General features: G+C 32.5%; 2 protein-coding genes across 3 annotated transcripts in view; one reads left to right on the forward strand and one right to left on the reverse strand.

Moving 5' to 3' along the window:
- Positions 1-27,808, forward strand: part of LOC134745355 (tonsoku-like protein) — a 431,809-nt gene that overhangs the window by 345,932 nt on the left and 58,069 nt on the right. The gene's annotated exons all lie outside the window — the stretch shown is intronic.
- LOC134745349 (collagen alpha-1(IX) chain-like) overlaps positions 1-27,808 on the reverse strand; it is a 94,804-nt gene that overhangs the window by 18,186 nt on the left and 48,810 nt on the right. The window contains exons 4-6 of one of the 2 annotated variants that reach the window (XM_063679371.1): positions 2,770-2,838; positions 953-979; positions 324-359 (exon numbers count right to left, since the gene is read on the reverse strand). In XM_063679371.1, coding sequence (XP_063535441.1) covers positions 324-359; positions 953-979; positions 2,770-2,838 — 132 coding nt within the window. The remainder of the gene's footprint in view (positions 1-323; positions 360-952; positions 980-2,769; positions 2,839-27,808) is intronic. The other variant, XM_063679372.1, reaches the window with a different exon arrangement.

The raw sequence follows: 27,808 nt of genomic DNA on the forward strand, positions 1-27,808 counted from the left end.
TAATACATTAAAACTTCACCGCCTCTTCAAGCATAAAAAGCACAACATAACAACGAACATAACAAATAGGCAGTTGTCCGACCAAAGGCAATAAAAGCGAGTTGCGATCGCCTATTTATTTTCTCGTGTAAGACGCCTAGATCCCGTGATGCGTGTAAGTAGGTAAGGTAAGAGACTTAAAAAAGAACTCGCCTTACTCGCTGATCGCCAATGGTTTGACATCAAGCATAGGTGGGACAGAGGGTCAAATTAAGCAGATAATTATTACAGCCAATTGAAAAAAAGCCAATCAGAAAAATAAAAATGAAAAATTCTCCACTTACGGGCCTTTCAGCGGTAAGACTTGCTGCTATTGGCCCCTAAAAGATTATGAGCGTTAATGTTTATTAATAAAAATAGAAACATTAATTTAGTTTTTGGTTGTTTTATTTTTGATAAAAATTTTGCGTTTCATTAGTAACCTATTAGGTTGTAACTCAAGAAATAGAAAGATTAGATAATTAATAGACTATTTACAAACAATGTAATCAAAACAAAAAAAATGCTTTAGTGATATGTAACACAGGGTAGTTTAATCGTAATATTCTTTGATAAAAGAAAGATTTTTACAAAATGAAAACATTTTTGAATATTTTACATTTAAATGTCATGTTGTTTGTACAATAATATATATTATGTGAGGATTCATTATGATTAATTATTTTATTTAATCCGTCCCAGGCGCGAAGCTTATTACATATTGTATTGATTGATTGCCATTGTCCCTCAGAATTGCAGTACTCCTTAAGCGATGTAAATGCGAAGGGGAATGATTAGCAAATTCCTATAGGTCTGGGCCGTATTTTCTAAGAGAAATTTCAGAGTATATGTAGGTGTAAAAACTATCATTTTCATATATTTTTAGATATTGTTCTGATTACATTGTTATAAGAAATAAGATTTGCACACTTACACCATAATCCCCAGCCGGTTTACCAGCCTACAAAAGAAACATTGAGGAGTTAAACACTTTCCAACCCGTCCTTGAAACCATGTCGATTACGCACAAAAATAAATTGAAGGGAATGTAGGATTTATTCTAAAACTTATTTTTCTAAAGTGGATTTATGACATACATTTTTGTATTTACAATGCTACATTATCCACTTTTAATGTGAAATTCGTGAATAAAATGGCGGCCGATAAGTGGATTACACTCGTAGTTTAAAGGTGATGATTACGACAGGCAAAGTAAGTAGGTACGCATTTTACTATTAAGTATGCGAATTGCTCGTATATTAAAACATATGCAGCTCACATGCTGTAAAATATGTGCTGAAAGCGATTAAGAAAATGTTTGATTTATTAATCAATTGTTTTCTTATTTTTGGTCAAATAAAAAAAAGTGTAGATAACTGATTCCATCTTGATTATTTAAGGAAAACAATTGATAGTTAAATACATTTTTATTCTTTGTTATTGTTGTGCGTAAACGTATATTTGTGCTGTAGTCGATTAATATATTTATAAATTCACTTTTGCCGCCGCATCAGTTAAGAGAAGAGAGACACGAAGCTGTCATAATATGCGTAAAGATTTTAATAAAACAATACATACACTGTCGGGTAGTCTAAAATCCTGAAAACCATCAAAATTTATAGTTATTTGTTTTACAAGGGGACAAAGTTGTTGTTGAACCGCTCGTCCTAATATTGATACCCGAGCAAACGAAAGACGAGAAGTTTCAAAGCACGAGGGTTAAACAAATTTTGCCCCCGACGAAACACAAAAAATTTCACCACACCAACCCGAAGAAAATATAAACTGTAAGATATTATATTACACAAAATTAAACCTAATCAAAACGAAATGAATGCCATTAAATATTTATCATTCAAAATCATCAATTAAATTAAAAGTCAATTCTACCAACTAACATAAGGGAACAACTCAAAATTTGCATCTGATTACTTTGCCCCACATGTGGATAAAATGCAACTTTCTCATCAGTTTTTGAACAATCAAGAGAGCCTTTACCAGCTGGTGTGGTGAAAAATTATATATATTTTATATGAAACGACATAAAAGTAACAGTAGGTACAAATGTATTTCTGAAAATAATACAAAATCACTTATATTACCTAAGACATTGTGCAACATGGGGCGTAAGCTAAATATTGCAAACGAGAGTATAGTTAAATTTATAGATTCGAGTTTGCAATACTATTTAGCCCCGAGTTACACACAATGTCTTTCATCACCTAGCGATACAAAAATGAAGTATAAAGACAAAAAACTGTTATAACTACACACTACTGTGTGTGTGTGTACTAGAAACTTCATAACTCCCTAGGGAAAACGCTTTTTCTATAGTTCCCGATAAGCCTGCGTGCAATTCCACATTTACTGAGCGAGTGTGATGAAATGGTAATTAATGATAAGATATGTATAAAGAATTATTTTAATATTTTCATTGTATTTAAATAATTCTAATATACTTATTTTAAACGCACGGGAGTTTAATACAATTTTACTAAAGAAATCGATTAATGTTTAGTTTCATATACTTGAGCTCAAAAAACACTTAAACAAATTGAAATATCATTACAATTGTGTGTAATAATTTTTGTGTGCTGGAATCGTACACATTTGTCTTAAAAATAATGATTTCGCAGAATATTATTTACACTTTTCCGCGGTAAATTATATTCCACTAAGGAACAAGTATTATGTTGACAAACTATATCATTAAAGTTTAGATTAATGATACATAGCAATAGATATACTTACAGTTTTACATATATTATCTATAATACTTTCTTCAGCACCGACGAACATTTTTATATCTTGAAATTCACCCTGTAACAATAAAATAAAATAAAAAAATATTAAATCACACATTGATAGTGTAAAAGGTCAATTAAAAATATTCCTAAAAGTTGTATAAAATATATATATACATTATTCTAGATACTAATAAATCGAAACTATTTTACGCAATTTACTTGACTAAGCCAAACTAAGCCAAATCAACCTTAAGGCATAAAACTCAATTCGCCAAAACCACTATGCTTCGGTAAAACCTCCGAGCCATAAATACTTATAAAATAATGTCTAAACGATATAAATAAATTTCACGAACTCAACTTGAAAAAGGCAACTAAATTAGACGCTAATTTTGTTGATGATAAAACAAATTAATGAATTATTTTGGCCATATCTTTCACGAAATTACTAATTTCACTTAATTACATTTTAAAGGTCAATGATACGATTGATGGCCCGTTTAATCTAACGACTAATCAAAAGTAAAAACTTAATGATCTTCTGATTATGTAAATTAAGAGAACTTCAACATGCCGAGGCATTTTGCATGTTACTATGAGAAACTGTCTTTACCGACTTACGCATGAAAAATTCGAACCTCATGCAAATAATGTTCAAAGAAGACATTTACTAATTTGAACATCAACATTTGTCGCCTTCTTAATTTACGCAAATGAAAAACGACATTTTATAAATAAGAAATATTTTTTCTAAGCAATATAGAAGAGTAATCCTCAGCTTAATGCCGACATAAGTTAATGTGTGTACATATTTGGAACACTTTAATCAACAATGTTTTAAAATGTGGAAAAAATGAGTTTGTATCTGTAAGTTTTGTGCGTGATTTTAAAGACGAAAAATCTAGTCTGTGGTCAGTCATGTCGACTTTGTAGATGTTATCTATAAAAGCGTTTTCTCTGTTCGCTGAAGCTATCCTCATTGTTCAGCTAGAAGATTAAAAATATGACGGGAGTCAGTTCTTTTGTGACGGGGACGGCCTGGGATTTTAATGAAACTGACTCTGAAAGATTCGCCTGTGATCGGTGTGTATTTTGAAAGGAAAAATATGTGGTACGTGACGATACGAAATATGAGTAAAATATAATTATTATAGATAATGAGTGATAACATGCCGCTTCTTAACAACCTTACCTAACTTACCATTTCTAGATTTGAGGATTTTAGCTTTATTAAGTTATATTTTAGTTTGAACGAGGTTTCTGTTAAGATTTAGTCGTGTATTTTTTAACCGGCTTCAAAATTTCAAAAGGAGGAGGTTATCAATTCGGTTGTATGTTTATTTTATATATATTTTTTTAATGTTTGTTACTCCATAACTCCGTCATTTCTGGACCGATTTTGAAAATTCTTTTTTTGGTGGTAAGTATATATATATATATATATATATATATATATATTTTTTTTTTTTTTTTTTTTTTTTTTTTATACCACGTCGGTGGCAATCAAGCATACGGCCCGCCTGATGTATATACATACAGATTGGTCCCGTTTTCAAAACGCAGTTCTGATGATGGGATCCATGAGGAATCGAGGGAACTCCTCAAATGTTAAAGGCATACAGTATATAGTGATTTTAGTATTTTCATCAACAAATCAAGCATTTACATTTTGTTGTATCATATTGAAAATTTACATTTACCTACTGAATTCTATGAACTACGTAATGGAATTAGTACTGATTTGATTCCAAAATGTAACACGAAACATAAAGATGGCTTTGGTTTTAAGAACTGTTTCTTGGAAAATAAGATGATATTTTTATTTGCAAAAATGTTGTGGTAAATATTTTCTTGGTATTGATATTTATTGAGATAAAATTTTACAGCATTACAGCATTTACAGCTAAGGGGCGCCAGTGCGCTGTGAAATTAAGTAATAATAAAGCTTTAGGAAATATAATTATACGAGAAATATGAAAAAAATTAATAAGCTACCTATGTTGATTCACAAAAACATAGAAAATCTTTAAAAAATTTATGATTTTTGTCAGCAAACAAGTCGCAGTCAGGTGCAAAAGATAAAAAATGTCGAGGACTGTCCATGTTCTTGTCTCGGTCTTGTCTTCATAAAGGTGTCATGCAAAATATAGTAGGTAAGTACAAAAAAACAACACCAAATCTACAGCACAAATAACAACAACATCATCACCATCATCGACACCTTTTTCGCTTTTTTGCCAGGATTCTAGATCTGATTTAGAGGTAATTGTAACTTTAAAAATATGATTTTAGTCGCCGTGTATACGTAATATCGAAATTCTTTTTTTAAAGTTTGAATATTGATATTGATGGTCGGTATGTACCAAAGAAAATAGGTGCATTATTTGATTCCGTATCAAGGAATAAATAGAAAATCGTTCAGAATATGTAACAGAACTATGCTACGTCAATGGTTTTACATTAAGTAAAAGATAAAATTGAAGCCCACTGTTTTGCAGGCTCATTTCTTCCAGTTTTAATGATGTTACGTACACGCCCTCATTGAAAGCCCCTGTAGATTGAACGAGCAATTTCTACGTAACCGTAATCAATTTTTAACCGTGCAGTATACAGAAAAATAATATTTTTATATACTTTGAATTATATTTTTATATACATCGAAATAACGGTGCTTTGCATTTCCATGACGGAGAAAAACAAGCCTCAAGGCGCTTGTATACACCTGTATGGTTTGATTCCCTTTAAAAAACTTTCTTGGAAAACCTGAACAGTCTAAAAAAACTAAACTATTATGAAATAGTCCCGATAAACCTGGCCAATTGATAAACGTATTTAATGTAAAATGTATACAAATTTAACGGAGTCCAAGGCTAACTAAATATTATAAATGAATGACCGATCCATTTCTAAGCACTTCGCAGTTTCTGGTCATGAACGCAGCAGATCAAAGGCAGCTGTGTAGCTGTGAGATGCCGGATATTGCATAACCATTGCCCAGTTACAGTTGAACTAACAGTCATATGTACTAGTCATTGCTACCCTTACCTCATCTGTTATTTGCAAAGTTGTCTTTGTACATTGCAAAGTCATGAATGTATTTGACAAACTTGACGCAGCAATAATTAAAACAATCTCACCAAATAACTCCCCTGCAAAAATTAGAGATCTAATAAGTTGCGTCAACTCCAGAACTTACCACTGTAATGTATATGGCAAAAGAACTTGTTGGTATATTCTCCCGATATATTAAATAGATTAACTAAGGAATTGGAACATACTTACATTAGAAAATAGAAAACCATCGAAAGTCAATAAAATTATTAAAGATTAATCGAATTTAAACTATCGTGACACATATTAACTTAACTAACTTAACATGTCGCGCGAGTGACTAAAAAAAATACGTGAGTGAAACCGCTAAGTTAGTTAAGTTATTATAGAATATTTCACAAAAACTAAAAAAAGTCAAAAAATTACTATTCAGGGAGGCCCTTTATCTCCGAAACTACTGGATCTAAAATTTTGAAAATAATATACAAAATAGATCTTTACCTATACATCACAGGAAAACCTATTAGAAATGTGCAGTCAAGCGTGAGTGGGACTTAATTACTTAGTTATTGATTCGACCCCTACGGGTTTTTTTAAGACATTTCACTCATGTTTCACATAAAATATACATTGTTTAAATTGTGTAATGTACGGAACCCTTGGAACGCGAGTCCGACTCGCACTTGGCCGGTTTTATTTAATTTAAACCTCTTGGTTTATTTATAGTCTTCTATGTATTCGGCAATACAGGCATAAAAAAATTATTATAAACATTATGGGTTGCTAAGCTAAAAAAGGTACTTGTGGGAAAAAGGGGAGTGACAATGTATATTAAAATGTATTTGCAATGGTTAGAGAAATGTTTGTTTGACATTGTATAAATTTTAGCTAGGCAACCCATAACTTGCAAATTATCTATTATGTGTTATCTAACTCATGGTTAGATTTTGTTTGAATCAAATCACAGATGATAGAAACTGATGATGATGTATTTATATATTTGGGTGTCAAACTAAAATAAACTGCCCACGACTTTTAACTGAAGTTTTAAAAGCTTTTTTACCCAACAGCTGACAAACAGAATCCTATTATTACTATAAGCAGATAACATTACATTACAGTAATTAAGTAGCCCAACTTAGAATTATTTATTTAACCTTTATTGCATAAAAGAATAACTTACAGTACAAAAGGCGGACTTATTGCCATGAAGCAATTATAATTATACTTCATCAATATTTCTGGAAAATTTACGTATGCTTCCCATGTGCCTAACATAAACGAGGTCTCATAGTTTCTAAAAGGATAAACAAATTTACATGAGTTTGTTTGCCTAAAAGCTTTAGTTTATTTAGGTAGGTTGTAAATTAAATAGGTTTTATGGAAATCTGTTAAGTAATTTCAAACTACGAGGGGAGGTACAAATATTTGCTGAAAGTATTTGCTAATTAAATAAAACAATAGAAGTATTTTTCTTTTTCAATATTTTTATCCTCGAGTTTATCCTCCTATAAGGGTTCTGATTTTTTCCTTTTGAGATACGGAACTCTAAAAATTACCGTTGTAGGTGTTAGTACTTAACATCGATATCATATTACATCTTGAAGCCGTTTAGAAATATAAACTGATGTCATTTTGACGCCATTCGACCATCCCATCTGATTCTTGCTCGTAAATACATTGGTCTCGCTCCTTTGTTCATAAATTACAAAAAACTAAAAGGTAGGTGGTAGTATAGGTTCTTACCTATTTAGTGTTTACCTCGTTTATTTTATAGCGTAGTGCTTAATGTAAGTTGCGATTTTGCATTTATATGACTAACAATTTATTGAAATTGGGCTACTAACACGAATTTGTATGAATATTGCTTGCGCCTAGCATGTTTAAGTCATTGAAAAGTGAAGACATTTTGTACCTAAGTACTACTTATTTTAGCGATTTATATCTGAGCGCGTGAGTTAGGGATCGGCAATGGAAAACAGCATAGGCACACAATACCATTCATCCATACGTGAGAGATGGCGTTATCCGCGTGATAAAATAATTGTAACTAACACCACTCGATTAAACTGTCATTATTACGTTGTCGAAAAGGAAATTCCAATCATCATATCCGTATATTACATTAAACTAAAGTAGAATACCTTTTTATTGCGCACCTCAAACAACAACAACAGCAACCAGCACCTACATAGTAATTTTTGTTCTGCGCAACGCTTTGCTCATATAACTTTGCAAAATATTAAACGCCAGTTTCAAGTGGAATTTATTTCAAAACGGCTAATTTGTAAGTGAGCCTTCCCGTCGTAAATCTCACGCGTGAAGTTGTAAACTTTTACAAAAAGTACAGTCATATATCCTGAAGATACATCACCTCTGACGTTTGAATACCGTGAACACAGCGGTGTTTATGCCAGAGTGTTTAGTTATAGTTGAAACCGCTTGAAAAGCTACAAGAGATAAATACCCATGTATTTGTCCCCCTTGGTCTCTTATATCTTGCCAAATCAGATATTTCATGAAATACCACTGCGGCTATGGGACACACAAGTTATTTGATGATAGTTAATATTTGTGAAAAGCTACAAGAGATATATACCCATGTATTTGTCCCCCTTGGTCTCTTATATCTTGCTAAATCAGATATTTCATGAAATACCACTGAGGCTATGGGACACACAAGTTATTTGATGATAGTTAATATTTGTGAAATAGTGTCAAATTGGTGACGTGATTTTAATTACTTCTAAGTATGGCTTTTATCTCCTAAATGTGTTTTATAAAACTGTGACAAATTTTATCATCCAAATATTTATAAAAGACAATAATAACTTACCCACTACTCTCTTTAGTATTTATCATTCTTATTAATCAATTATATTAAATAAGTGGGTAATACATATTTACTTATACATATACAGGCTGTTAACCGTTAATCGTTTACATGCGATTATTCCGTAAATATAACAGATATCAAAGAACTTCGAACTGATATAAAAAAAAGTACGCATTGAGTAAAATGACATCAACAGATATTTTTTTAAATAAAACTAGAGATATCCAAAATATTATGTTTAAAAGCCCTCATACATTTAGTACGACGTTGGTTAAGCAGTTTAATGGGTCTACAGTAAGAGATAAAAATATTATGAATAAAATTGATTACATGATTAATCTGTAATAAAGTGTTAAAATCTTTTTAATGGTTAAAGTAAAACAATTTCTGAATTATCATTAGCTGATAGCCGCTAAATTACTGGGGCTTTTAAAAAAAGCCTCAACGCTTGTCGTACTAAATGTATAGGAGCGTTTAAACTGAATACTTTCGATATTTCTAATTTTATTTTTTAAAAGATAATAATGTGATTTTACTTTCGATATTAATTGAATGTTCTTTGATATATTTTATATTAACGGAATAGTCACCTGTAAAACCTTAAACCCTGTATTATATATCAACCAGTACAAATATTATAATATAAGTGTATAAAGAAAAGAAAAATGATATAAATTCATTTTTTTTGCCATAGGTACCGAATTTATTGGCCGCGCGTGAATCACAAAATGTAGCAAATATTGCAGTGTCATGCATGAGTCACATATGACATTGCTCATTTCGGGCAATACGTAAACGCTTCACTCACGCGCGTTTTTCCTCATAGGAACGGATCAATCTTTGAATACTTTTCGGCTTCTTTCTGCTTAAGTGTTGCGTTCTCATTTTACCTCCGAGTGGAGATTTCAGGAGCCCCTTCAAGTTAGCGGACCAAGTCGCTTTTATGGAACTTTTATGGTGCCATAGTACATTTGCATTGTTTGACTTATCTTTGAATTTTACGACGTGTTTTATCGTTAGCAGCTACTTGTGTTTATTATGAATTAACGCTTGCTTGGGTAAAACATTTTTTAAATAAAGAATTGGAAAAAATGGGACCAACTTTACACAAATTTATTAAATCCCAGGCTACGAGCAAAATAAATATTACGCGACGACATAATATATATGCGAAGTTACTGATAAGTAATCATTCCTTTAATTATAATTTCAACATGGCTACCCATTTATTACCCGGGACTAAAAAAGAATAAAATAATGATCGGTATATTGTAAAAACACATACCTATGCATAGTATTATTTTTTACTAAGTACCTACAGACTGCCTCTTTAGATCAAGTACTCCTTTTGTACTTTTGTCCTTTTGTATTGTTTAAAAAAAGTATAGTTTTTTACCTACGTATAATTAACAGCAGACGGTAAATAAAAACCTCACTCATTATTTTAAGCATGGACGTCCATAAATCCAAAATAATTAAATATAGTTGGTCAAGCAAATCTTGTCAGTAGCAATGTAAAGCAAACTCAAAGAGCAGTATTCATGCAGTATTGCGCTAAGAAAAGCAGCAATGTACATCAAACCAAAAAATGTTTTTTTTTCCCGGAGCGCGCTCTTCGTACGTCAAGTCAAATTGCCGCTCGCGGTTTATACTTTATTGAAACATTTTAAAATTGTTATTATTATGCAGTAAAAACGATGTTCATAATCATAATACATTTATTGTGACTATAGGTATACAAAAAAGGTGTTACTTTTCAGGTACCTGCAACCACTGAGCAGTCACTGGTAGCGTAGCACTGTAACTATTTCTCTCGAGATTAGAGGACTTAAATATCAAATATGTGGACTATTTACATTTTGATATGATTTTGTTTTAGTAAACTTAGAAGACATAGACAGAGAGCAAACAGAATTGACGCCAATTTAGAAAGTGAAGGAGCTTGAATATAATAAATAATAATATGCCACTTGTTAATGTAAATTATTGTACTTAAAGAATGTCACATAACTGTGTAATTTTTTTATATGGTTGTATATTTATACATATTAAAAATAAAAACAAACAATTTATATTTTGGTGTTTATTTATTTTAAAGGTAAATAAGGTTTAGGTCACTTCAACTTACACTATAATTCAGGTCATTCATTGAAAGAATAGGTATAATGAATTTACAATAATTACAAGAATAATCTAATCCATTGCTCTCAATATTTTTGTTAAATTTCAAATACCTAATAAGTTTATTTTTCGCTTTGGTTGCGTTGTACACGTACATAAATAAACCACCGTAGATAAGTAGGTATTGTCTCAATTGTCTGAAGAAAAATACTATGAACGCCTTATATTGGGCGAGTTTTAATCCTGCAACAAACATATGTAAGGATTAGGTAGATGTTGCGTATGAACGGCGATATAATCAAGGTTCTAAATACTGTTTAAAAAGTTTACCTTTGTAAAAAGTCGAATCAGTCGCTGAATATATTAGACATGTAGCCTATGGACGGTTTCCAGGACTCCATTTGTGGCCTTATTCGATAGATTTAGGCATACTTTTTAATTTTATTTATGCCTTATATATGTCTTATAACCCTAAAGCAAAAAACAGCACATAATCATAAGTTCTTCCAGTAATTATCATAACCTCAAATTTTAGAAATGATTACCATCAATGAGAATGATTATACATTGTTAGGCACCTTAAGTTCGTGCACATATTTTGCACAATCTTATTTAATATATTGGTAATATTGGTATTTAATGGTAACAACAGAAATTCTCTTAAAATAGAAACGAATCAGAATGTAAACAAACAAGATGGTGATCCACATTCCACAGATAAAACACAGATGACACGCGATTTTGGAATTATTCGAACACAGCACAGTGTTGCTAACCCGCGATATTTCAAATATGCCGCCTTTTTCTACTGACAAGATTTGCTTGACCCACTATAGGTACCTATAGGTACCTACGTGTTGTTTTCATAAAGCACCTACTTACCTTACTTACTTATGTATAATTTAGCATCCTATTAAACCAAAACAAGCCTAACCCTGCAATGTGAAAAAGAGGTGACATTTGACGAAACAGACACATAAAGTAACCACTTAGTGCCAGTTGCACCATCTACACTTGACAGACTGATCAACGTCACCCGGCGCGCAGCGGCGGTTTACTATGAAACTTTCTATACAATAAAATTTAACGAACTCTTTAACGATGACAAACAGTGGTGCAACCGACCCTTAGTCGTTACTTTTCCAATTTAAATGTCTTCGTAATTTATGCCATAATGCTTAGATAACTGGATTCTATTAGGAAAAATCTAATTTGCAAAGTCAATGGGGCTTAGAATGTTTTAGGTTTCTTATTGTTTTATTTTTATAATTCACAGAGGCAAGGGTTATATTAATTTAAACTTAACCCACGCTGCCGAAAATGATTATTATGAATGCCTAATTTAAAAAATAAAGAATTTAACTATGCTCTTACAAATATGAAATTATGTATTCTGTTAACTACATCCAATACAATCAATCATTTTCGCAGACAAAACATCTTAACGCATAATTGTGCTACAAAATAAGATTAGTTCAGTACTTATCGATAATTGCGTCAGTCGAAAAATTAAGACCTTTTCGGATATTATTTATCGAATTAAATTGGGTCGCGCCAATGCCGTCTTCTGGAAGAAAACTCATAAAGCTGTGAGCTCATTATGGTAAGTAGGTAACTCAATCTTAATCCAAGAACGTTAAATTTTCTAGCGTTCGCAAGTATTAAACACTTTTTGGACAAAATGTTTCATAAAAGAAAATGTCAATTGATTTTCGCTTTTGAACAAAATTAAGTTACCGTACAGTATAGGTATAGTCAAGGGCAGTTGTTTGTTTTAAATCAGACATACAGTAGGTAGATATATTATATGTACCTAGGTATTACCATTATTTTTTGGAAATTCATATTAAAATTCACATTGTTATGAATATACTTTGAATTTTATGTTACCTTTTGTACCTACTACTTTTTTTGTAAGTTAATTAGGTCCCGTAACAAAACAACTTCTGTAAGACCTTTATATTTACATCACGGAGTTAAGGGTTCAAAATATACCTTGCATGGTTTACTAATGTATTGCCAAAAATCGTTTCCCAAAGTATTACTTCCCAAACTATTTTACGCAAATTATCATTTGGCAAAATTTCATTTCGCAAATTTTCATAATCCAACCTAACCTAACCCAACCTAGTACGTCATTTTCATTTTGCAATATGGGGTTGGGAAATGAAATGGTTGCGAAGTAAAAAACTTGCTAAAATTTCATTTGGGAAATGAAACTGATGCCATAAGTTTGTTGGGAAGTGAAATTTGGCGAAAAATATTTTGGCTAAACGGCGGTATCCCACCTTGCATAGAACCTCATTTTACAGTTAAGTATAATTTTGTTCGAATTTCGTATTTTCTGGTGTGTAATAACTTTTAAAGTGTTTCCCATTCCAAAACGTAAAGTTAGAATTTGGGACCGAAGACCGAAGGGGAGTTTACGATGTTATTAAAAACAGATTCAAACTTATTATTGTACTTCTTTGTGAAACTCCTCAGAATAACACTTTTATAGACAACAAATAAAAAATAATATTTAATAAAATGGTTTTGTGAAATGGTGAGATTATGAATTTTTATAAACTGAAATCGACCTACCTATACTAAAGAAAAAGTGACCAAGCCCTCCAGTGGCGAAGGCCGTACATTATAAATAAAAAACACAAATTAAGAATTTTTATAAAATAATTTGATTTGTTCCCAACGTAATAAATTGTTCATTAAGGTCGATGGGAAATGTTGATTCGGTTTATCTTTCGAGAGTTGAAAAGATACCTACTTATAATTTTTGTACCAAATCCCTAGTGTAAATTTCATTCGATAGTGTGACGTTGCGTTAAGTCTCATTTTGTATGCGGTTTTGAACAGCGCGCCAAGCGGGATGTTTTGGAAATTCAAAATACCATATCTATCTTATCTGAATAATCTAATCTCTTGAACGATGAATATCACAATAATTTAAGTGTCTCCTAAGACTAATGTTTACGTGAAATTTATGTGCCTATATAAAGTCTAATTAATGGTTTAATTAGCAAGATATTATATTTACTGTAATTATAACGTATTGCAAGACTTATACATCTCAATTATTGCACCTTGATATGAGTGGCTCTGTTGTTTACAATCGTACCACTTCGGCTCCTTTTGAAATGCGAAGGGGAGTATGACAGGGCTGTGTTTTGGCGCCTGCTTTGTTTGGAATCTTTTTCTCTGTACTTCTGAAAGTTGATATCCCTTCGGGGATACCACTCAAAGCATACATCTACACACCAGGTCAGATGGTAAACTGTTCAATATCTCACTATTAAAATCCAAAAAGTACCGCGAGGATTTGTATGTTGACAGTTTGCTATTTGCCGACGACGCCGCCTTCGTTGCTACGTCACCGGAGGAGCTTCAGAGTATGGTAGACAAATTTAATGCGACTTGAACTTGAAACTGTTTTCAATGTCGCTTAATGTCAAGAAGGCAGTCGTAATGGCTGAAGGCGCAAATCAAGACCCAACAATACAGTTGGATGATTTGCCTCTGGAAGTTGTTGGAAATTTTATTGATGTTACTACAGGCCAATGATTACATCTTAATTATAATATATTTGAGGATGGGCCCGTTAATGACTCTATAATTTTGTCTTCAATACACTTGTCAAAGACAATTTAGGGCTAGTTATATAAATACAAAACTGGCGCTATAGAATTATAGGATAGCAGAAAATTCGCTGAAAAAACATATACTTATAAACAACCCACGGCATAGTGCTTTATTCGTTATCACGGCAATACTCTCATATTTAAATGCGTAAAGAAAATACAAAATATATTATTAAACTTTAACAACACAAAAATTACTAATAATCTTTTTGAAACTTTAGATCATAGACATCGAAATGTGTATATGTATTTTTAGTTATCTAGCTAACATTAAAAGGGAACATGTTTTTAACAATATAATAATGTTGTATATAAAAACAGACGTATTTATTCCTGCCAAACCCTCCTACCCTCTACAATTCTTTGTACATACATCTTACCAGTTTTCTTCTTATTTATGTTATTATAATAAGCAAGGATAAATATTGAAGCTTACAGTAATAGGGCAATTATAAGATCCGGGGATAATCGTAGTAGGCGGTAAGCAATCGTTTATGTAATTAAAGAGCGTTGAGCCAAGCGATCCAGCTATTGCGCGATGAAATGGATTTAAGGTCGTTTATTGTTTGTAATGGCATTTTGAAGAAATAAATACAAAACAACGTAATCTGAGTTGTTTTCTTCTATGGTAATGGTATGGTTCTAGGTAAACGAATGAATGAATACGAGTATATACTCATTTAACGTCACAAAATAAATTCTTCAAGTAAAATCAAAGTGACTTGTTTTTGAATTTAAATAGGTCTTTTTCATCTTATATTAATAAGTCCTGTTTAACGGGCTGATTTATATTTTGTTTCGATTTTTTTCAGTTTTTTTAATAAAATATTTCTGGTGTGAAGAGTCTCTCATTCTGGGTGGAAAAAATACGAAATTGATCCCAATACGAGACAAAAAAATATGTAATTTTAATTTTCCAAAAATTCCATACGTTTTCGAACATTAGGACATTTACGGTTAAATTGCGCTTATTATGTACAGAATAGGGAACTATCTATCCATGTAATTTTATCAAAATATGACGATAAAATAAATTGTCAACAAAATAACATGAATCTAAAGACGTTTGTTTACTTTATTTTTTAGCTTTTGATTCTGCTTTTTGTCGACGTCGTCATACAAAGTAATTATAACGCAGAGACAAATAAAAATACGTAACAACTATAAAATTATTATTTACGTGTAAGTTTCTTCACACAGTCACTTGTTTTTAAAGTCTGAAAATTTATTACATCATTTATATGTTAGAATAATTCAGTTTAGTTGATCAAGTAAATGTAAATGTTTATAATACTACGTATAAAGTGATAGCTATTCATCTGATTCTTGTTAAAATTACGAGAAGGCGTAACTGAAAATATTGAGCAAATTAACACAGGTAGTCAAATAAGTAGTTAGACAAAATAGTGGAATGGCACAGCGCACTAACTCAGCGTGAAATACGAGGGACGTGCCAGATTATGATAAGACTTTAGCCCAGTAAATCATTGGATTTTCCAGTCGGGAGCCGACGCTAATTTAAGGAGGATCCCTTGGAGGAGCCGTCTACATAGCTCACGGCTGTTTACATGGCTTTGGAAATTCAATGCATGCTACATGTCAACAAGTATCAGAAAAGTTTACCGTTTTACGGTTTACCTGGGTAAAATACCAGACAAATTGTCATATACGAACCTAATAAATGCGATTTAAAATATACTCGTAATAAGGCGACCTACCCGTGGCATATTAGTAGTACTAGATAAGTATATTACTTCTAAACTTTCGGCACCACAAAATTTGATTCTGACAAAAAATAAACACTGCGTTATATCGATAGAAAGAACAAAACATAAACATCCAACGATTATTGTCGTTATCAAGTTACATTATATTGATAAGCATTCCCAGGTAACTTTTAGATATATACCTATTATTTGTAATAAATATACCTATTATCTGTAATAATAGGTATCTATTATATGTAAGAATTCATTCTCACCAAAGCTTTCACGCATTGATTGAAAAAAATCTGAATTTTCAAATATGTTACGTTTTTTTTTGTTTCCGTTTCTTAGGTAGCATTATATTTTAACTTTTGGTATGCTTTAGCATCAATCAGTGCATCCCCACATTCAACTTAAGCGTGTCAACATTATGTTTATGTTATGTTCTGAACAGACAATTTTTTACATGAAGAAGGTTAAATACATTTCTGCCTAATTAGCAAGATCCGGGGCGTATCAAACGCTGCGCACACATTCCCACAAATCTACGGCGTCACCACTTAACTTCTCAGGAAACTTGTACGGTGTTTGTTGCATACTTAACACCAGGGTCTAAGTTTGTCTTAACAAATTGTAGTGGGAAGTTAACCCGCACTCACGTACAGGCGGGGACAGAAAAACTTGGGCAGTACCTGTCCGAACAATGCGCACGTAGCTCCAGCTAGACTACAAACTGTTGAGCGCGGTGCGAGTTTAGGGAGCAAGCGGAATTAAGTCCCCGGCAAGCTCGGCCGAATTTCACCTTCCCATACAAACGGAGTTACGTTCTCATTTTAAAACTTCGTATTGGATTGTAATGAAACTTTGCACATACAATGACATGAGGTATATCTAGGTCTGTAATTAGTTTATATAGCTCCAGTTTATAAAACAAATGAAATAGAGCAAAAACAAGTTTTGTATGGAAAACTTTAATTTCGCTGTATTTTTTTAACTAATGTATCTGAAGCTATACGTAAACTAGCTACTCGTTATAAAATGAGAGCGTAACTAGGTACGTTTGTATGGAGAACCGAGCTTGACGGGGACCCTTAACACGCCCAGTTAGTTCGTGGGTTCGTGTTGGGTAATTGTAAACGAAGGAAAGTTATTTGATCACGGGCCATACTTTTTTTAAGCTAGGAAGTACTGACCAACTACAATCACGGTTAAACTTCTGATGACGACTAATTTTAATAGCCACTCGTACTTTCCGCTAAATCACGGAGCTCTTCGTTATGGAGCGAAACATGTCGAGCAATCTTCGACTGAAAATAACGTGAGTGACCCTTTTTATAATTTTTAATAAGCAGTAAATAAAACAGTTTCTACAATGTAGAACACAATAACTTATGAAGCACTTACAAACGAAACGATAGTTTTTAATTGAACTTGGTTATAATACCATTAAATACAATTGAGCAATAAAACAATGTTAAGCTGACAAATTATACACGAAGGTCAAACATAGGTGCATTTATATATTTATAAAATCGCCTAGTAAAAGAACTGTATCTAATTGAGAACAGCGACGAAAAATTAGTAAAACATAATCATAACCTTACAAGTAACAACAGTTTACAAGTATAGTATATGAGTAAAACGTAAAATAGTGTAAACAGAAAATAGCCTACCAATTCAAGTTCAGAAAATTATATATTTTGAAAGGCTTTATCTCGAAAACTATTAGATCTACAGAGGCAATTAGTCGCGTATTGTGGCAAATTTAGTCTACTTTAAAACGTCTTGAGAAAGTACTATAAAAACTAGTCCTTTAGGGTTATAATCGCTCAAATAAAAATAAAACGAAATTTTCGCGGTTTTTTCAATTTTTGACAAAGTTGCGTTCGGCGCTCGAGGTCTCGAACGTCGATTATTCAGTGAGCCACCATTATAAACAAGTCTGCAAAAAATCAGCGGTAGTTCTGATTTTTTGCAGACTTGACGCAAATGAACCCTATTAGAAAGGCGACAAAGTTACTGGATTAAATTCTGGCAGTTTTTCCGCATTACTGTAAAATTATAGTAAAAAACTCTTTGTGCCAGAAATTGCCTAAGCAAATAAAATTATATTCATAAATAAATTAAACACTAAAGAAAACGAGGAAGATATATAAAATGATAAAAAATCATTCATATAGGTATACAGATTCATATTAATCATTTTAAAAAATACTAAAATTCGTTGCCCGCGATGAGTTCGGTTCATATGATTCAGAACCCGGAACTGAGAACCCACATATTATAAGTAGGGCAACTATATTTTTTGACTAAATATCGACCTAGGTGCGTATTAATAACAGTCATCTTATTTTTCCAGACGAGTGTATTTACTAACGAATCAATAATATCTTTTAGCATTTTACGCTTATCTTTTGTTTCTTGAGTACTTCATAAGATTAACGTAAGAGTTCAAACGGAGAGGTTTGGGACTGCGAGGGATGTGAGTGGGATTTTAGCAAAGTCCGTTTGGTTTTTGTGCTTTCTTTCTTTCTAGTTCAGTGCAGGTAAGTTCTGCCATGGCCGTAGCAGGATAATTTAATTTAGCTCTTTTGTAAGTAGTTTCATAATGGTTTACTTGCTTGTGAGGTTCAGACCTTAAAATAATGGCCTAACTGAAGCGATGACGACGGCGATAATGTCAACCTTGCGACAACTGATATTTTGACACATCCTGGCATCCCGGAGTCTTGTTCAAAATTAATCCCAAGTGTGTAGTGTGCCTAACACATTTTTCGTTTGCGTATATGAATGTCCTGTAAACGGTACCTATATGCATAAAATGCAGTGATGTTTTGTTAAGTAATGTACCTATTTAACGATTTTCACTATGCCCATGAATCAGTTTTTAAAAATGTGTACCAGGACGATTTTGGCTGGCTGGATTCTTCGAGTGAATAGGATAACAAGCTACTTACACTAATGGTTCCTTCTGATCACGCAAACCTGGTCTCGTACTTTTTGTATACTCAATTTATAAAATAAATATTGCAGAATAATGGATGAAACAGAATTGTATTCAAATTTAAGGCATCATTATAAAAATGTAATTTAAATTCTAAGCGAGTATTTTAGACGTGATCTCATTTTGTCACTACATGCTTAAATTTATGACCTAAAATGATATTTGAATAACAAGTGAATGTTTATTTTCGCAAGCTCGTAACTTTGCTATGAAAATCGGCATTATAAAATCAACATGTGCCTGTACAATATAGAGTATTATTTTTAAGTGAGTATTTTGTACAATCATTATAATAATTAGACTTTGCCCAATGCCCGTGGCTTCGTCCGCGTAAAAGTATTTTAATGAAGTCATATTATAAATCGATCTCGTTAAACTAACATTTTCGGAGATATACTCGTAAAATGCCTGTGCCAGGATTTAAAACCAAGATTTCGTAGGTAGGGTCACAACCGACTAGGCTACGTGGCCTATTTTATTTAATAGGAGGGGTACTATTCTTTATCTATAAATTAATAACCACTCAACTCAGCTACATCTCATTTGAAAAGATATTAGTTCAGTTTGTATTGCTGTTGATGCCCCAAATAAATAAAATAAATAAAATAAAAAATAAAAGGTAAAAGTGATAATTTATTTGATAATTTTGGTCAGCACTGACAGAATAAAGTGCCAAGTTATCTTCAAATATAGTCAAGCGGACAGAAATGTTTCTCTTGATGCCTCGCCACTATCAGTATTGAAAATAATATCTAACTTTCAATAACATTTATAATTTAAAAATAACTGGTATCGAGTTATAATATCGCCAATGCACAAATCCAGTGAATCGTAAAGGGCCCAGATTGTATGTGTAAGAATGTCCTATTGAAAGCACAAAGCCACAAATAAGAAACGGATCGGAGAAGAGGGAAAATTGGATTTTCTTTGAGTGAAGTTCTCCATTAAATTGAAGCTGGCTTTATACGCGAAATATGTTCGCTGTAAATTATAAAACTTATTTGAAAACCACCTTGTTGTTACGAAGGTAGCTTTTGGATGGGCGATTTTATTTATTTTGTATAATTATTCAATGTAAAACAAAAGCTTTGACCATAACTAAATATAAAACAAGGGTTTTCATAGGATTTTATGAACTCTCGATCTATTAAGCCTGAAATTCTATATAAAATTCGAAATTCCGAAAACAGTTAAGCACCATGCAATGCTCAATAGTTAACTTGTCAATTGTGTTTGAACTTGGCAATTGTAAACTTGGCATTTACTTAGTTTAGCAATTTATTGGTTGACCTTTTAATTGACTGCTTTTTGGCATTAAGTAAGCCATTTCACTAATTGGATTATGCAATAAATTTCATATAAGAAAAATTAGGTAATTACCTAACGAATTTTTCTATCAGCCAGATAATGATCGTCAGAATTACTACATACATGTACTTGAAAGAAGTTATTGAATCTTGGAAAAAAAATTAAAAACTGAAACTGTCTTAACGCTTAGATACGAACTATGTAAAGCACTGCAGTTTCAAAATCATCAATGTAAAATCCATTTGTGTATATTTCTTAATTACGAATTGCTAGAAACTTAGGTATACTGTTTGGGTAGGTACTGTTAAGTGCTGAGTCGAAAACTCGTTCGTGCTTGAAGCAAAACGATATTGCCTAAATCGCTATAGTTATTATATCCAGCTCCAGTTGACGATTGTCGTAACGTTTTGCTGGCTCAACCGCGACTGATTCTCGCGCATCCAATTGGAATGTAGGGTAGGGGTAGGGAATGACGTGTTTATCGCCCCGCGTCAGGCGCACCAAACCACGCGTTTTCACTCACAAAAATGAGATATCTCACTCACAAAAATGCTGTTGTCACAAATATATGTAGGTCACATTATTCTTGCAGATTTATTATTATATACTATGTGTATATGTTAAGGTATAGTTTTCAAAGTAGTTTGTAGAGAAATAATCAAAAACAAAGCTTTTAGATAACAGAAAGTTTTGACGAGCAGTCTGATATTTAACTCAATATACGGTTTTGCGACTAACAGTTTTGAAACTGCAATGGTTTGTTAAGTTTGCAAGTTAATAAAACCTTAAGTATTTCTATTAACTTTTTCAACAAGTTTCAATCATGTACTTCTCTCAAGAACTCGTATGTAGTAAATCTGACGAGCAATTTCTGGCTTAGAGAAAAATATATTACGTACCTTTCTTATTTTTCTTATAAAAACTTTATTGCATAACTTACTTAAATAATGCCGAAAAGTAGTCAATCACAGGGTCAACCAAAAATTGCTAAACTAAGTAAATGCAGTAACCAAAATCTGGCAGATGGACACTATGCTTAAAGTTTTCGTAATTTCAAGATTTGCTTGCAACTTTTTTGCCATTCGTACTTCTATTGCGACGTATTTTAAATGTAACTATGATGGCATAAATAACTACAGTTTAGCATATTATACGAATTTTTAAACAAAATAATTAAATCAAACGTCGTATTTTTCATAATTGAAATTAATTTAACCAATTACGTCCGACGCGTGGATTTTGAAAATTAACTAGACACCAAACTAAACTTTCCGTCAGAGCGTGATAGCGCAAAACCAACGTGCAAGGGCACGCGAGCACTGCTCACGCAGTTTATGGACCGAATTCGGAAACGATAATTCAATATTTATTTAATACCAATTCACATGATGACTATTTCTTATAATGTCAATTGATTCTATTTTTAGTGAAGATTAAATATAATGCCGTTAGTCAGAACAGAGATTGGCGCATTTGATGTAGATGACGCATAAACCACTCAAAACAAAACACATTGAAAAAATTTAACAATATTTGTACAGTAAAATGGATGAGACGGATGGGATTTTCAGTCCCCATCCAAAAAACTTAAAGCTAATTCTTAACTATAATATCAAGTATTAATATAATTAATAATGTATACAAAGCATTGCCTAGCAACTCTATTTGTAATTAAGACGTGCGCTTTGTGAGACCAATTCATACAATTTAACAGATATTCAATTCTCATATAAATATTCTGTCAAAGCGGCTGGGACTACAACATTATTGTGCACAGTGAATTATTTTGAAGTTTTAAATGCACATGCATTTTAGCGACGACGACGACGTAATTAACTCCTCGTCAGCAAATATGGATGCTGTAAACTGAAGTTAGTTGGTGAATTTCAGCATGGAACAATGCCCTAATAAGTAACAATACTAGTATATACTAGTACCTTTAGCATATCGACTGCAGAACTCCAATTCGGATACCTGCATTAATTTACGCTTAAGCTTAGAACATTTTTATTATAACTGCTCTAACGTTGCTAAGCTGTTGACCGGACTAAAATTACTGACGTTAAATGCATTAGCTGTGCTACATTTATGTAGATAAAAACTATGTTTTACAAAGCAACTATGCGCCATAAAAAAGATAGCTTCACGTAAAACAATATCAAATTATAATTATTAACAACCATTAATTTGCTATATGAAAAATCAACTCAATAATTTTAAGAAAATATTTCTTATATACTAATTTCACTGCGTTTTCTTATTCCTATTGTCCACTATACACATTACAAGCAGATCCGTGAGCTTCATTACAATGGTACTGAAGTTCGGTCCGCCATCAATTAGTCCACAGCACATTCTAAAAGTAATGCTGCACCGCGAATTAGTACGCAAATATGCCGTTCTAAACTGTTAACAATTTTACTAAACTACTGAAAACAATAACTTAGTAACACGTGTTGTGTCTGAGCAGGGAAACGTACCGTACCGTAGCGTTAGTTTAATGAAGTCATAACGGCTGATTTAACGGAGTTTTGGCAACATTAGCGTTTGAAATTAAATTGAATTCAACCAGCTGTGCTTACATTTACAGCACGTTACTTAATTGTTATTAAATATTTTTTTATAAACAACTATTTTTTGCGGTAATATAGAGGGTGATGTATTGAACTACGTTGATTCCATTCATCACCTTCGCGTTGATATTTATGAATTGATTCCCATTTATTGAACCCTTTAATTAAGTGTGGCGTACACTTATCGTGCGCGATGCGTCATCATGCACCTTGTCGGTATCGACAGTTCATTAGTTGACGTCTTTGGCGGTCAAAGAGTTAAAATATCACAGTAATATTATGTTGATATTATTTTGTTATAACAAAATAATATTTAAGCAAATAAACACGAAGAAAACAAAGAAAAAATAGAATGTGTGTTAGATTAGAATCGACAAGTCTTGTTCGACCTACCCGGTCTGAGAGCCTTCTCCAATTAGGTAATAACTCACTCTGCCTGTCAGTATGAATAAGACTTCAGTGGATCTTGTATTGGATTGAGATCTTTTGTTAACTAGCTGATTATTTTACGATTCGTTTAAGAATAATACAAGATACCTGATCATATAAGAGCTACCTTAAATAATTTCATTTCATTAATTATTCTCACACTTAATACTAAAGGCAAAGATTATAAATTTATTTGCCCGTAGCCGCCAGCCTATTGCCGTAAGAAGACACCTGTGACAATATGAAATAAACGGTTGACTAGAATGAATGTTTACTTGAGTGAATGTTTAATTTTTCTTTCATTGCATTTTACCCAATACACAATACATGGCTTAGCTGGAATGACACATAGAAATGAACGTTCGGTTGTTTTTTTTTTTTCATACTATGATGGCGGCAAATAAAGTCTTGTGTCTTGAATTAAGTTTAACTTGTGATCATTTACTCAAAAAGGAAACAAAAACGAAGCAGTAAAAATTTACACAGCGGCAGCCCTTCGACCATGGATTGCAAGATTAAATTTATTTCGTACTTCAGATAAGTCCAGCATCCATGCATCCAGCATTACTGTCAAAATAGCCCACGAAGAATATGCGAATAGATACAATTTATTTTTAGAAATTACTTTTTTTCAATCGTTTCGTAGCATCCGAGTACACGTTCTCTAAGATAGGTTCAGGCTAAGCATTTCATTTGTCATAATACTTTTAAAAACAATTTACTTCAATCTACTAATTAAATCATTGTATCGGCATTCCACACTTTTTAGGACCTATTATTAGAAATGCTGATGTCATATTGAAATTCAGTTTAATATTTTACTCAACAATACTAAAGTACAACAACATGAAATTGAAGAAGTCATTTATTTACATACTTACATGATATATTATATACAGTGGTACTACTAAACGAAATTAATAACTAGCATAAATCTATGTAAAATATAGGTCCTTGAGGCATTGTACCAAGGATGCTGGCGGCATTTCCCCGCTGTATCGCAATGCTGATACGTTGTGCGAGGAAGCCGCCAGCTCTTCGCCCTTCGGTCACCTGTATTTACGTCAACCAGACGCTTCGCGATTTCTGCAAACAACTTGTGCGCGCTGGGACCCCATGGGCCTAGAGTTTCAACTCCAAATGGTACAAAATGGTACTCTCTACCGAGGCTCTTATATTTATTACGTTTTAAAATTTCGGCGCTTTCCGCCGCACCGCCCGCTTTTAGTCCGTTGGACGGTGCCAGTGTGTCTACGCAGGTAACATCCCACACATGAAATTTAATAAGCTATTACTTCATATTGCCAAAATACACAATTTTGTAGTGCGCCTTTTAGTGGCACACGTTAAGCTTCCATCTAAAAATGTGCAGAAATTTTAAATGTTCACGACAAAGTACTTCCTTCCTCCACAGCTGCCAAGTCGACATTTAAATAGGCTTAAACTTAGGTACGTTTGCTCTGAAACGTTCGGCCGGTTCACATATTATTAGGTGACGTATGGAGAGAACGAAATTGTACTTTTAACAGGATATTTTGTAAATCTAGTTAAACATAGCTAAGGGGCGACGAGGGCTTACTGATATTTGGGATACCGAAATATCCCCAGTGCTAAGATATCTTAAAAATAAATAAAGCATTTTCTTTTTATTTCAAACAGTTAAGTATGCATTGGAGTTACAAATAATTCAGGAAACTATTTTGAAAATTATTAGCTCAGTTTTGTGGAAGCAATGTTACTTACCTACTAATAATCTATCGAGTCACACGATAGACACGACAAATAATGTTTAATTTCGTCATTTTTGAATGAAACGGAATCGATTTGAGTCCGTTTCATTCATGAATGACGTTTTTGAATCACAAGAAAAATCGACATCTATTTATTTTATTTACACTTTATTGCACAAAAAAAACCTTTCGTACAATAGGCGGACTTAATGCCAAAAGGCCTTTTTTGCCAGTCAACCTTAAGGCAAATCAAAGAGATCGTCATCATACAATATAAAGTCAAACATCAAGATATTCCGATTTTTAAATTAATCTTATTTCACCGTGTAAATTAAATAGTAATAAAAGTTTTTATATCGGATGTCCTAACTGGACCGCCTCTGCATTTTTGTCAAATGCCGCAATGGCTACATTTCTTGCAACATCTGGGAACTAAAATTCCTTACTCACTTGTATTTATTAGATAGTTTACCTTGTCAAACTATTTACACACAAATTTTGTCCGTTCAGTTTTAATTGTTGAGAGTTTAGTTTAAATTATTCAACTTGAGTGTAATCCAAATGTTTGGATTTTGAATCATATTATGGGTTAACTACACGTACTATGCTATGGATATTAATTTTGAAATATTGCCAAAATAACGTTCTGTGTGAAATCCTAGATATTTTTTATATAAATACTACTACACTATTTACACCTGTAGATCCATATTCTGAGTTTTAATATTACTTATTGAATAACAATACTTTTTTTATCTAAATCTGAAGATATATCTATATATCTACCTACGCTATGGCTTTCTTTAAAGTATATTTACGATTTGCTTCTACGTTATAGGTTATAGGTACAGTAGTCATAGCAAGCGAATAATTGAGAACCTCCTCCTTTTGGAATTTTAAAGTCGATTAAATATAAGGTAGAACACACTTGTCAAAAACTAAAAATGAGTAATGATAATAATGGAAAAAGCTTGTAAAAATAAAATAAAAATATAAAGAAATAAACCGTCGCGCTCTCAAACAAAATGATCATGGTGAGGGTGTTGTCTTCTATGCTTTACCTAGTGAGTAAGCTGTCGGTATATATAAATGGCCTTAACTAGCTGTTGTCTAAACTGGCAACTGTATTTACAAACTCAAGTCAAATGTCATCGGCTACTACTGTTCACAATTGAATTTGGCATGGACCGGTACTTGATTGTAACAAAGAATGATCACAAAAGCTGCCCGGAAATCGCACGGAGCGCGGCATCGCGCACTGACTTAACGAAGTTGCTTTAGAAAATTAATACGAGCTCGCTCGTGCCGTATAATTTAATTTACTCGTGTTTAACAAAATCCCTGACGTGTGTGAGTCGCCTACTAATTTAGAAAGCTGTTTAGTGACAGCTAATTTCGCAACGGTTTACTTGCGCTAATATTTGCTACAGTTTCGGTCGAATTTGCGGCATATTTCAGGGCGTGACTAACGTAGGGTGTACGCTCTGACAGTTTGCTTTGATTAAATTTTGCTTAAGAGACTCTATTCGTCATGCGTTTAAGTGAAATGACGATGTATCGCTAATATTACTCTGAAGAATCTGCAGGATATGCCCCTTAATTAGCCATTAACCAAAACTACTACCAATCTATTAATGATATTTAAGTGCATTTAAATTGTACGATATTAGAGACTTTTCATCACACTCGCTCAGTAAATGTGGAATTGCACGCAGGCTTAGCGGGAACTATAGAAAAAGCGTCCCTAGGGAGTTATGAAGTTTCTAGTATTACAATTAACAGTTTTTTGTTTTTATACTTAATTTTTGTATAGCGAGTGTAATGAAAAACATTGTGTGTAACTCGGGGCGTAATAATATTGCAAACTCGAGTCTATAAATCGCTCCGGCAAGCCGTCGCGATTTAACTATACTCTCGTTTGCAATATTTAACTTACGGCCCATGTTGCACAATGTACTATTTCCAATCTTTTTGACGAAACTGAGGCGATTTTTTTATTGGGAAACAAACAGCTTACAATAATACAAGATATAGATATTAATAAAACATAATTTCTCAAAGGGAACTTTGAAGATTGAAAATACATTATTACTTATCATTTCAATCAATCTAGGAATCAGAGAGAAAGAAAAAAAGAAAAGTAAGTAAAAAAAGAGTACATCAAAACCACATCATGCGTTTGCAACAAAATTTGAAAAGTAATAAAATAATAAACAATAAAATTTGAAAAAAAAAAGTAACTAGACGTCATTCTTTAAGAGGCCGTAGTCGATTTTGGAGCAAAAATGTAAAATTGATAGATTTAGTCGTTGAAATTATACACGTTTTGTTACGTAATATCTAAATAACAAGTATTGATTTCTATTAGCACGTCTTCTCATCTTGCCTTTTAATAATGAGGTCGCGAGCGTGCGTCACCATGCAGCATGCATGCATGAAGAGAAGGGGCAGTTTTTAAAAATTCTTAAAAAAATCATGGTGGTAAATTATACAAATTGATGTATAAGAATAGTTTCAGCAAATGCTGTAGATTGTTTAAGTATCAAAATTACGTTAAAATTAAGTCGATTTTCAGAGAAATTGTCACTTGTTTTGAAGTAATTTCTGGAGAAAATTGATTTCGTCTAACTTTCATTTACTTCAAAGTCAT

The sequence above is a fragment of the Cydia strobilella genome, chromosome 11 (genome assembly GCF_947568885.1).
Source record: "Cydia strobilella chromosome 11, ilCydStro3.1, whole genome shotgun sequence".
NCBI classification, from domain to species: domain Eukaryota; kingdom Metazoa; phylum Arthropoda; class Insecta; order Lepidoptera; family Tortricidae; genus Cydia; species Cydia strobilella.